The 11,752-nt window shown below is 42.5% G+C and overlaps 1 protein-coding gene across 4 annotated transcripts in view; it reads right to left on the bottom strand.

Moving 5' to 3' along the window:
• Positions 1–3,427: 3,427 nt before the first annotated feature.
• Positions 3,428–11,752, bottom strand: part of ndufaf6 (NADH:ubiquinone oxidoreductase complex assembly factor 6) — a 66,481-nt gene continuing 58,156 nt past the window's right edge. For all 4 annotated transcript variants that reach the window (XM_070876352.1, XM_070876362.1, XM_070876372.1 and 1 more), the window contains 3 exons: positions 5,178–5,279; positions 3,675–3,731; positions 3,428–3,585 (listed from right to left, as the gene is read on the bottom strand). In XM_070876352.1, the coding sequence (XP_070732453.1) occupies positions 3,457–3,585; positions 3,675–3,731; positions 5,178–5,279 (288 nt within the window). In that variant the 3' untranslated portion in view covers positions 3,428–3,456. The remainder of the gene's footprint in view (positions 3,586–3,674; positions 3,732–5,177; positions 5,280–11,752) is intronic.

Below are 11,752 nucleotides of genomic sequence, written 5' to 3'. Positions count from 1 at the left end.
AGATTAGGAAAAGAGGAGGTGCAACGAGACCTGGGTGTCATGATTCATCAGTCATTGAAAGTTGGCATGCAAGTACAGCAGGCGGTGAAGAAGACAAATGGCATGCTGGCCTTCATAGCTAGGGGATTTGAGTATAGGAGCAGGGAGGTTTTACTACATTTGTACAGAGCCTTGGTGAGGCCTCACCTGGAATATTGTGTTCAGTTTTGGTCTCCTAATGTAAGGAAGGATGTTCTTGCTATTGAGGGAGTGCAGCGAAGGTTCACCAGACTGATTCCCGGGATGGCAGGACTGACATCTGAAAAGAGATTGGATCAACTGGGCCTTTATACACTGGAGTTTAGAAGAATGAGAGGTAATCTCATAGAAACGTATAAAATTCTGACGGTACTGGACAGGTTAGATGCGGGAAGAATGTTCCCGATGTTGGGAAGTCCAGAACCAGGGGTCATAGTCTTAGAATAAGGGGTAGGCCATTTAGGACTGAGATGAGGAGAAACTTCTTCACTCAGAGAGTTGTTAACCTGTGGAATTCCCTGCCGTAGAGAGTTGTTGATGCCAGTTCATTAGATCTATTCAAGAGGGAGTTAGATATGGCCCTTATGGCTAAAGAGATCCAGGGGTATGGAGAGAAAGAAGGAAAGGGGTACTGAGGGAATGATCAGCCATGATCTTAATGAATGGCAGTGCAGGCTCAAAGGGCCGAATGCCCTACTCCTGCACCTATTTTCTATGTTTCTATGTAATATGAACTGTGCAAAACACGGGGAGAGTGCTCCTTGCATTAAATGAGACATCAGAATGTTGAGAGAGCAGTAAATGCTAACTCAATTAATTTTAAATCTGAGATCAAAAATTTTTGCTCGACAAGGCTATAAAGGGATATGGATCCAAGGCAGGTGGAAGGAGTTAGGATCAGCCATGATCTCACTGAACGGCGGAACAGGCTCGAGAGGTTGAATGGTCTATTCCTGTTCCTATGCTGAACAGAATCAGAGAAACGCCAGAGGAGTTTGATAAACTCATGACAGGCCAAATTAAAGAACTGGCAGAGCAGGAAATATTAACTATATATGATATTGCTGATAAATTTTAAACAAGGTCCAAGAAGGATTAAATAAACTAAGCAAAAGTATTAATCATGCTTGGAACAAACTGTAAAAGAAATAATCTCAAGTTGAACATGGAAATGCTCTGTATAGCTTATTGAACACCAAGGTTCCTCCAGGAAAGACTGAATAGAGTAAGTTGCCTATGATTGTCAAATGAGGCTCAATGTCCCAGGAGCAAGATGAACGTCTTCCAATGAGGATTTTGAAATAGTCATTCCTATCAAATTAGCTCTATCACAAGCAGAGCCATCATCCAGGCACCTTGCAACACAGGAAGTGGTGAACAAACAATTTGCTTCGCTGCGAAACAGGCCTTTTGGCCCAACTAGTCTATGCCGGTATTTTTGCTCCACATGAGCATCCTCCCACCTTATCAGCATATGCTTTTATTCCTTTCTCCCTAATGTGTTTATCTAGTGGCCCTTTAAATACATCTCTGCTATTTGTATGTTTGCATTCACCTCAACTACTCCTTGTGGTAGAGTTCCACATTCTAACCACAATCTGGGTAAAGAAGTTCCTCCTGAATTGAATTTACTAGTGACCCACCATCTTGTATTTGTGGCCACTTTAGTAACCCTCCTATTACAGGCATATTAGTGCTCGGATAGTATACTTCGCCAAAAGATCAACACTACATTGCTAGAGATTGCCAGATTTTCTTAATAATGTACAGCTGTAATAGCAGGAGCAGAAAATCTTAAAACACAATTAATATTTATCCATTAAAATATTTTAGACACCTCGCAAAACTGTTGGCACATAAGCAAATGGGGGTAGACTTTCCACTTTGGGCACAATAAACGATCTCTGCACAAATTGTGCGGTTTTGAAAAGTGTTTTTTTTTGTCCTCAAATTTCTGCTTAAACTTCATAAAATCTATCGTAACCATCACCGTAAAATCTATCATGAATCAGCACAATCCGGCAGCATTTTAGAACACAATTTTAAAAAACATTTTGCTCAAAAATAATATTCCAAGATATTTAAGAGTGGTAACTTGGTGTAGTTTGATTTATACAGCTGAAAGTGGATTTACCACAAAAAATAAGCATTTTTAATGTGTGTCTAGTCCACCACCACCTGAGAGTAACCCGATTTTAAATAACTGAAAATTACTTTTAAAAAACTGTACAGAACCAAGGGAGTACAGTGGCCAGTTTTAGCAAATTTTAAAAAAACTTTTAAGTTGTCTCCATTAGTGTTCTTGCGATCAAAAGCAGCAGCTTAATGTTAAGCACCTCCCCAAAGACCAACAGCCAGGCACAATTAGCGGAAACTCGCAATGGTGATTAATTCGATCTGGAAATGGTGGCCAATTTTGTGGGTATGGCCAATTTATGGCACGATTTTTAAAATACTAACACAAACTCGATTTGTGCTTTCTGCAATCTTTTGCAATGGTTTGGCTGATTTCGGGCGAATTGCGCTGAAAAAAACAGTATTCATCAGGAGGGCCTTCCAATATTGATTTGGATAATCAATGACATAGATGGTACTGGACTGGATGTTTCAGGCAAACTCGAAAAAAGTATTTTTTAATCAGAAAGTAATAAAATTAAAAATAGAAAAAGTATTCAATATGGTTCAGAGCAAGTCATCTGACAAACTACTTACGATGGTAAAAAAAAGTTACAATTGTGGTGTTGAGGAATATACAGGGAAACTGCACCAGAAGGAACACTGATCATGTACTTTTAAACTGAGCTACTCCACTAGATCGCTGTATGGAACTCACGAAGGGGAGACAGGAAAAAAGGGTGCTTGAATAAATAAAAAATTAGTTCAAACATTTCAGTTATTTACCTTTGCTTTAAAAAAAAAAAATTTTTAGGGTTGATGTTTTTTTCCTAAAAAGTCAACAATGCTGGAGAATGGAACATTTTCCCGTCATTTCCTTCAGCAGTGTCAACAGTAAGTACTCCCAGGTTAGGCATACCACAGGCAAAATATGAAGTTCCTTCCAACCAACTTCAACATGCGTTAATCACGATTTCAGGCATTTTTCCCCCCATTTCTTACACGAGCTATCCTATGATCTCTGTGTATAAGATTGCCAATTTAATATAGAGGAGTGCTGAATTGCAAACAGTTTTATGCTGTGCCCTTTCACTAGGAATTATAGAATTGACTGCTCCAAACTCATTTCATGTGGGACCATTATGAAGACACAGAAGCAACTTCCATCCAATTAGTCCGATTTGAATTTGAGCCCAAGTTCTGGAGGGTAAAAGAATAGCATGCTAATCTGCAATGCCCTCAGTCTCCAAAATTAAAGGTTTACTTTTTTTTAATAAAGTGATCACCACAGTAAAACTTTCCAATTATAAAATTGATTTTATATTAATAGAGTTTCCTCCAAGAACGTATATACAAGTAGAAAGGAAGCATCATATTCCTCTTCTGCAGACTGGGATGAAATACATCAAAATCCACTTGACGAATTCTGTCCAAATAGTCATCAAGAACAACCTATTAAGCAAAAATGTTCAATAAGTGTTAAAAACACAAAGTTTAAGAAGTCAAATGAAGAATGAAAATAATGCTTAGAAACACCTTACCGTTTGCAAAAATGCTGGGCAGGCCTTTAAAGGGACATTTTTACTGAATGATCTGGCCTGGAAACAATAAAATTAGTAAAGATTTGTATTTCATCTGTTAGTCAAAGCAAATACAGTAGATTTTAAAATAGTGCAAGCGTTAAAGAAGCAGACTAGTGAGAAAAGGATGGAAAGAAAGAGCAGGAGAAAATAGATAGTAAGAGCAAGAAAGAAACTGTATGACAGTCAACACAATGGGCCCAAGTTTCCACATGATTTGCGCCTGATTTTTTAGGGGCAACTGGTGGAGAACGGACTATCTTAGAAATCGCAATTCTCCACATTTTTTTTTCTGCAGTTCTACTTTGGAACAGAATTTTTTCTTCAAAAGGGGGCGTGTCCGGCCACTGACGCCTGATTTCAAAGTTTCCACAGTGAAAACGTACTCCAAACTAACTTAGAATGGAGCAAGTGAAGATTTTTGTAGAACTGAAAAAACCTTGTCTACACATTAAAAAATCAGGCGCAGGTTACAAATTAGGCGTCCAGAACGAGGTGGGGGGGGGGAAGGGAAGTTATTAAATTCTACAATAAATCCTTATTTATACTTCTACAAATATTATACAAATAAATCCAACCTGAATAAAAATTTATAAGCAAAGAAAAGATTAAATAAACCATCTTCCTACCTGTGTGAAAGTGCTTCAGCCAGCCTCACAAGTTCGTTCGTTCGTTCCCGACGGCAGGGGGGGAGGAGGAAGCCGTTCCCGACGGCGGGAGGGAGGGAGTGCGGGACCGACCGACCGCCTGCCCGACCACAGCTGGGGGGGGGGGGGGGGAGGAAGCCGTTCCAGACGGCGGACGGGAAGGAGACAGTGAGAAGGCTGCAGGAAGCCTCAGAAGTTGAGCACCCATTCCCGACGGCATGAGGCCATCGGGAATGGCTGCTCAACTTCTGAGGTTTCCTGCAGCCTTCTCACTGCTGCAAGAAGCCTCAGTGCTGATGTGCTGATGGCAATGTGCTTTTATGAAAAAATGTTCAAAAATTAAACAGCTACAAAGAACTACAAAAATGGCCGAGTGCCAATGTTTCCTTCACACTGCGCGTGCGCGAACGCTCCAACGCGCACGCGCAGGGTTGCCGGCAGGAAAAAAACTAATTTAAATGGTACCCGCCCCCTTCCACTTACAAAATCGGCGCGAGTGGTAGGCTCCGCCCCCTGCGCCAGGCAGACATGGAGCTGCAAGGCGCTCGAGAATAGCGCGGTTTTTTTTAGGCGCGAAAAACAGGCGCCCAGCTCGGAGGGGCGCCCGTTTTTTATCGTGTGGAAACTTGGGCCCAATGAGTGGGGGCATATGAGAGAGGGGAGACAAAGGTCAGGTGACAAGAGTCAGAAAGACTCAGGTGGCAACAAGAGAAAGTGTCTCAGAGCTAGAGATGGGGAGAAAATATGAGGGACCTAGGAAGAGTGAAAGAGTTAGAGATGTAATTCTAATACTGTTGAAGGTAAAAAAATTACATACATGTTCAAGGTGAACATGAGCCTGACTTGCTACATCAAATACCGCATCCCTCACGTTTTTTTCCCGACTTCCTCGAATAAAATCTTCTTGTGATACACCATGCTAAAAGAAAGGATAAGAACCAGTTAGCTGCACAGTAATCCAAATCATTGCAAATAAAATCAGACTGGGACAGTACTGAAAAGCAGTAATCATTGACTAATATCACATGGTACCACATTACACAGAATGGCAACATTTTGTTACTCACAGGGAAGAGCTGTATTAAACATCCTCTCTACATTATGAATGACAGCACAATATACCAAATCTCTCTTTTTTAAAGATTCAAAATGCTAATGTTGCACATAGAAAATAAATGTACTCTAGATCACTCTCTGGAGGGAAAAGACAACCCCAAGTGCTTCTTCCCCATGACTAATTGCCTCCTTAAACCCCTTTCCCCTGCCTCCTCCACCCATGCCTCCAATATCAAATACAAGGAACTCAGGAGAACTTTGTCATCTCCAAAATAGAGACCAGCTGCTCCCTCTCCCCCTCCATTCCAAACGTTCCAGCCCCAACCGATGATCACTTTCCAATTTCTGCCACATCTTCCCCCTTGCCCTCTCCAAACTCATCTCATCTCCTGCTCCCCAAATCCCCTCCCCACCCAATTCCTGATTATTCAATTACTGCACCCGGCCTCCATGCTGGCTAACATGGGTTAACAATTCCCTTTCTACAGGCACCATCCCACTCTCCTTCAAAACCAGTTGTTATCCCTTTACTCAAAATAGACTGCCAGCAACCCATCCATCCTCTAATGTCCCATCTCTAACATGTCTTCAATCACAAGTCCCACAGCACGACATTGCTTTCCAGCTTTATGTCAATCTTTCCGGAAGCTCCCTATTCAAATCCCTCCAGTCTGGCTTCCACCATGTCACAGCAATGAGGTCACCTTGGATAAACTCGTGAATTAAATACTGTGTGACACTGGCCATGATTCAGTGTCACCTCCGTTAATTCTGCTTACTATTTGGTCGTCTTTCACTTAGGCCACTCCAAAACAGTTTAATTCTTTTGGAAAAAAAAATCATATTGCAGATAAAAATTGTAATCTTCTGCTTGGAGAAAATGGAGTGAAATGCAGAACATTTAAGTCATCAAATCTAAGACTCTCTGTATTTATTTAATATTACTGCCATCTAGTGTTAGAATCAAACTACACATTACTGAACAAGCATTTGGTCAGAAACTGCATTTTATAACAACAATAGAACATTCACAGCTGCTGAATATTAAAATTAATGCTTCGGTTAAAGTGACCAAATATAAAACTTGTGTAGAAAAAAAAGGTGTAATGCACCAAACCTTTCTGGTTTATAGTATCTGCAAGTTAGAGAGAGGATGAGGCATTAAAAAAAAAAGTTGCAGATTTGGGGCATTTTAAAAGAACTTCCACCCATCATAAAACCAAGATATCTGATCATCTTTTAATGGTAAAATAACTCCAAAGATATGCCACTTTGGAGACTAATTCTAGCTTACCCAAGCAATATGCTCAACCCCAAGTGCATTGCCCCATCCTGCATCTGGTCAGCCACCCAGATTGCACTTTCCAACCTTCAGACAAGCCCGCTTGTCTGAAGGTTGGAAAGTGGCCAAAACATCTCCAGATGTTTCTTGAATGATTTCTTGAATTAACTCCTTATCAGTTTTCTCTTCTTCTCAAACACACGGTGATCCAGAACTCCATGGTTCGGAGCCTTTTCTCTGACAAAATCCTACACGTCCATCACCTCCATCTGTGTCAAGCATCACTGGTTCCCTGTCTCCCAGCACATTGATTTCTCCAGCCATACGTCCTAGCCTTGCTTTTCAAACTCTGGATTATTACTTTCTACGCACTCTCGAATCTATTGGTGCTCAACTTTTCAATCACATTGCCCTAAGTTTTAAAACTCTCACAAAGCCACATAGACTTTCTAAGGTTCTTGAAAACCTCTCTTCAATCTTGAGTTCCTAAATTCACCCAATTCATTACAGATAAACCCTGTAAAATATTTAAATTGCAACCACTTATAATCCAAAAGTAAATCACATGAGCTAAATTCAGTACAAGGCATTCAACGTGAATTTTACACAAAAGTTCTGTTTTAATGTGAGATAAAATGCCGCCACCACTTTAGCCAGACTTTAAGTTAGCACACACAGCTTAAGGTCGTGGTGTATACCTCATTACCCTCAGCCATTTGATATGAAGACCCTAAAGGCCATCCCCAAGTAACATCTATGCAGTTAATCATACATAATGCACATTTGACCATGTAGTTCTGGTTAAAATCTGAATGGAATGAGAAAAAAAATCCAGGTCTCAAAAACTTACGAATCCTAGAATAAAAAATATAAAGCCTATTCTTGATCATTTTTCTTCTCAAATAAGAAATAAATCCTTAAATAATTTCCTATTATTTCAATAGAAACCCATGGTTTTACTATTCTTGGAAGGAGGATTAGCTGCAGATCAGAATGTCCTGACCAAGGTGCCTATAGTGTCTTCAATTCCAAATCAAGACAACATTTATTTTGACAAGACTGTTACAGCAATTATAATTTTGCCAAGTTACACCACCTCAGTTAAGATACAAAATAAATAAACAAACAGGTTAGACTTCTTTTTTATTCTTCTTATGGGCTCAATTTTGGCCAGGAATTGCTCCGTTTTATTTTGTGGAATAACTTGGTTTTTCTGGCGTAAATTAAAAATCCCCATTTTCCCCAATCAATTTGCACTAGTGTAACTGAGTTAATTATGATTTTTTTCAGGTTCGTTTTTTCCCCCCAACAGGGGGCGTTACCAGTCACCTACGCCAATTCTGCCCATTTAGGCAACTTTGGCCAGCTAATAGTTACTCCATTTATACTTAGGCCAGCGCACGTGGCCACTTCAGAAAATCCTTGCGGAGAGATAAAGAAATCGGCGCAGGTAGGTACATCGGAGGCCATTCAGCCTTGAATAGGGGCGGGAAGGGAAGCGGAAAAGACCTGCACCTAAACCAGCAAGCCTTACAAATCACCAAACATTGCAAACAAAAAGTTCTAAGAATTCAATAAGAAATAAAAAATTGAAGTAAGTCCTACCTTCATCTTCAAACTCGGCCTGGGAAGGCAGTGGGCCGGCTGGTGCGGGAGGCAACTCGGCCAGTGCTAGGGATGGGTAGGAGAACTGACAGTGCTCCTGCCTGCCAATGATTTCTATCTGTTCTCCTGCCTGCCTGCCCCTAGCCCTGGCCGAGTGGCCTCCCGGTGCGATCGATCTCTTAGAAATCGTACCGGGAGGCCACTCAGACTGGGCTAGGAGCGGGACGACAACGCACCGGGAGGCCACTCAGCCCAGGAGCGATTCAACTGGCCGGCATAAGGACCCACACAACGGCTGCAGCAAGCAAATCAACGGAGAGGCTGCAGCAAGCAAACGGCGAGGCTGGGGGCAAGTAGCTACTGCGCATGCGTGGACATCACCAGCAGACTCCATTACGCATGTGCAGACGTTCCGGCAGTTTGAGACGCAGAACGCTGGCTCCACCCCCGACTTGACTGGCCACGTTGCACGACTACAGGGAAGAGGCCGGACAGCAGCCAAAGTGGCAACAACATTTTTCGGCTCACCGCAGAATAGAGAAAAGTGGCGCAACTCCAGTAAGTGCGCCCAAAAACGGCTGGCCCAAAATTGAGGCCCTGATCTCTCTTGATACTGAGAATGACGTGAATAGCACATTTAGTGAGTTGGTCTTACCGCAGGTAAAGGTTACACAGCCAGATAGGGGATGGGTGACGAACAGGAAGAGCAGTGGAAGGAAAGTAGTGCAGGGGTCCCCTGCGGTCTTCCCCCTGCAAAACAGATACATCGCTTTGAGTACTGTTGAGTGGGATGACTCATCAGGGGAGAGCAGCAGCAGCCAAGTCCATGGCACCGTGGGTGGTTCTGCTGCACAGGAGGGCAAGAAAAAAAGTGGGAGAGCGATAGTGATAGGGGATTCTATTGTAAAGGAAACAGATAGACGTTTCTGCGGCAGCAACCGAGACTCCAGGATGGTATGTTGCCTCCCTGGTGCAAGGGTCAAGGATGTCTCGGAGCGGGTGCAGAACATTTTGAAGGGGGAGGGTAAACAGCCAGTGGTGCATATAGGTACCAACGATATAGGTAAAAAATGGGATGAGGACAAGACGAATTTAGGGAGCTAGGAGCTAAATTAAAAAGTAGGACCTCAAAAATAGTAATCTCAGGATTGCTACCAGTGCCACATGCTAGTCAGAGTAGGAATCGCAGAATAGCTCAGATGAATACGTGGCTTGAGGAGTGGTGCAGAAGGGAGGGATTCAAATTCCTGGGATATTGAACCGGTTCTGGGGGAAGTGGGACCAGTACAAACCGGACGGTCTGCACCTGGGCAGGACCGGAACCAATGTTCTAGGGGGAGTGTTTGCTAGTGCTGTTGGGGAGGGGTGAAACTAAAATGACAGGGGGATGGGAACCTATGCAGGGAGACAGAGGGAAGTAGAATGGGGGCAGAAGCAAAAGATAGAAAGAAGAAAAGTAAAAATGGAGGACAGAGAAACCCAAGGCAAGAAGCAAAAAGGGCCACATTACAGCAAAATCCTAAAAGGGGCAAAGGGTGTTAAAAAGGCAAGCTTGTAGGCTCTGTGCCTCAATGCATGGAGTATTTGGAATAAGGTCAACGAATTAACTGCGCAGATAGCAGTTAACGGATATGATGTAATTGGCATTACGGAGACATGGCTCCAGAGTGACCAAGGCTGGGAACTCAACATTCAGGGGTATTCAACATTTATGAAGGATAAACAGAAAGGAAAAGGAGGTGGGGTGGCGTTGCTGGTTAAAGAGGAAATTAATGCAATAGTAAGGAAGGACATTAGCTTGGATGATGTGGAATCTGTATGGGTGGAGCTATGGAATACCAAAGGGCAGAAAACGCTAGTGGGAGTTGTGTACAGACCACCAAACAATAGTACTGAGGATGGGGACAGCATCAAACAAGAAATTAGGGATGTGTGCAATAAAGGTATAGCAGTTATCATGGGTGACTTTAATCTACATATTGACTGGGCTAACCAAACTGCAGTGGAGGAGGATTTCCTGGAGTGTATTAGGGATGGTTTTCTAGACCACTATGTCGAGGAACCAACTAGAGAGCTGGTCATCCTAGACCGGGTGATGTGTAATGAGAAAGGACTAATTAACAATCTTGTTGTGTGAGGCCTCTTGGGGAAGAGTGGCCATAATATAGTAGAATTCTTTATTAAGATGGAGAGTGACACAGTTAATTCAGAGACTAGGGTCCTGAACTTGGGGAAAGGTAACTTCGACGGTATGAGACGTGAATTGGCTAGAATAGACTGGCGAGTGATACTTAAAGGGCTGACGGTGGATAGGCAATGGCAAACATTTAAAGATCACATGGATGAACTTGAACAATTGTACATCTCTGTCTGGAGTAAAACGAAAACGGGGAAGGTGGCTGAACCGTGGCTAACAAGGGAAATTAAGGATAGTGTTAGATCCAAGGAAGAGGCATATAAATTGGCCAGAAAAAGCAGCAAACCTGAGGACTGGGAGAATTTTGTAATACAGCAGAGGAGGACAAAGGGTTTAATTAGGAGGGGGGAAATAGAGTATGAGAGGAAGCTTGCTGGGAACATAAAAACTGACTGTAAAAGCTTCTATAGATATGTGAAGAGAAAAAGATTAGTGAAAACACACGTAGGTCTCTTGCAGTCAGATTCAGGTGAATTTATAATGGAGAACAAAGAAATGGTGGACCAGTTAAACAAATACTTTGGTTCTGTTTTCAGGAAGGAAGAGACAAATAACCTTCCGGAAATACTAGGAAACAGTGGGTCTAGGGAGAAGGAGGAACTGAAGGATATCCTTATAAAGTAGGAAATTGTGTTAGGGAGACTGATGGGATTGAAGGCCGATAAATCCCCGGGGGCTGATGGTCTGCATCACAGAGCACTTAAGGAAGTGGCCATAGAAATAGTGGATGCATTGGTGATCATTTTCCAACAGTCTATCGCCTCTGGATCAGTTCCTATGGACTGGAGGGTAGCTAATGTAACACCACTGTTTAAAAAAAGGAGGGAGAGAGAAAACGTGTGATTTCAACCGGTTAGCCTGACATCAGTAGTGGGGAAAATGTTGGAATCAATTATTAAAGATGAAATAGCAGCGCATTTGGAAAGCAGTGACAGGATCGGTCCAAGTCAGCATGGATTTACGAAAGGGAAATCATGCTTGACAAATTTTCTGGAATTTTTTGAGGATGTAACTGGTAGAGTGGACAAGGGAGAACCAGTGGATGTGGTGTATTTGGACTTTCAAAAGGCTTTTGACAAGGTCCCGCACAAGAGATTGTTATGCAAAATCAAAGCGCATGATATTGGAGGTAATGTACTGACGTGGATAGAGAACTGGTTGGCAGACAGGAAGCAGAGAGTCGGGGTAAACGGGTCCTTTTCAGAATGGCAGGCAGTGACTAGTGGAGTGCCGCAGGGCTCAGTGCTGGGAC

The sequence above is a fragment of the Pristiophorus japonicus genome, chromosome 1 (assembly GCF_044704955.1).
Source record: "Pristiophorus japonicus isolate sPriJap1 chromosome 1, sPriJap1.hap1, whole genome shotgun sequence".
In the NCBI taxonomy this organism is placed as follows: Eukaryota; Metazoa; Chordata; class Chondrichthyes; family Pristiophoridae; genus Pristiophorus; species Pristiophorus japonicus.
Note: the sequence above shows the minus strand (reverse complement) of the source record. Positions and strands in the feature narration are given on the sequence as shown.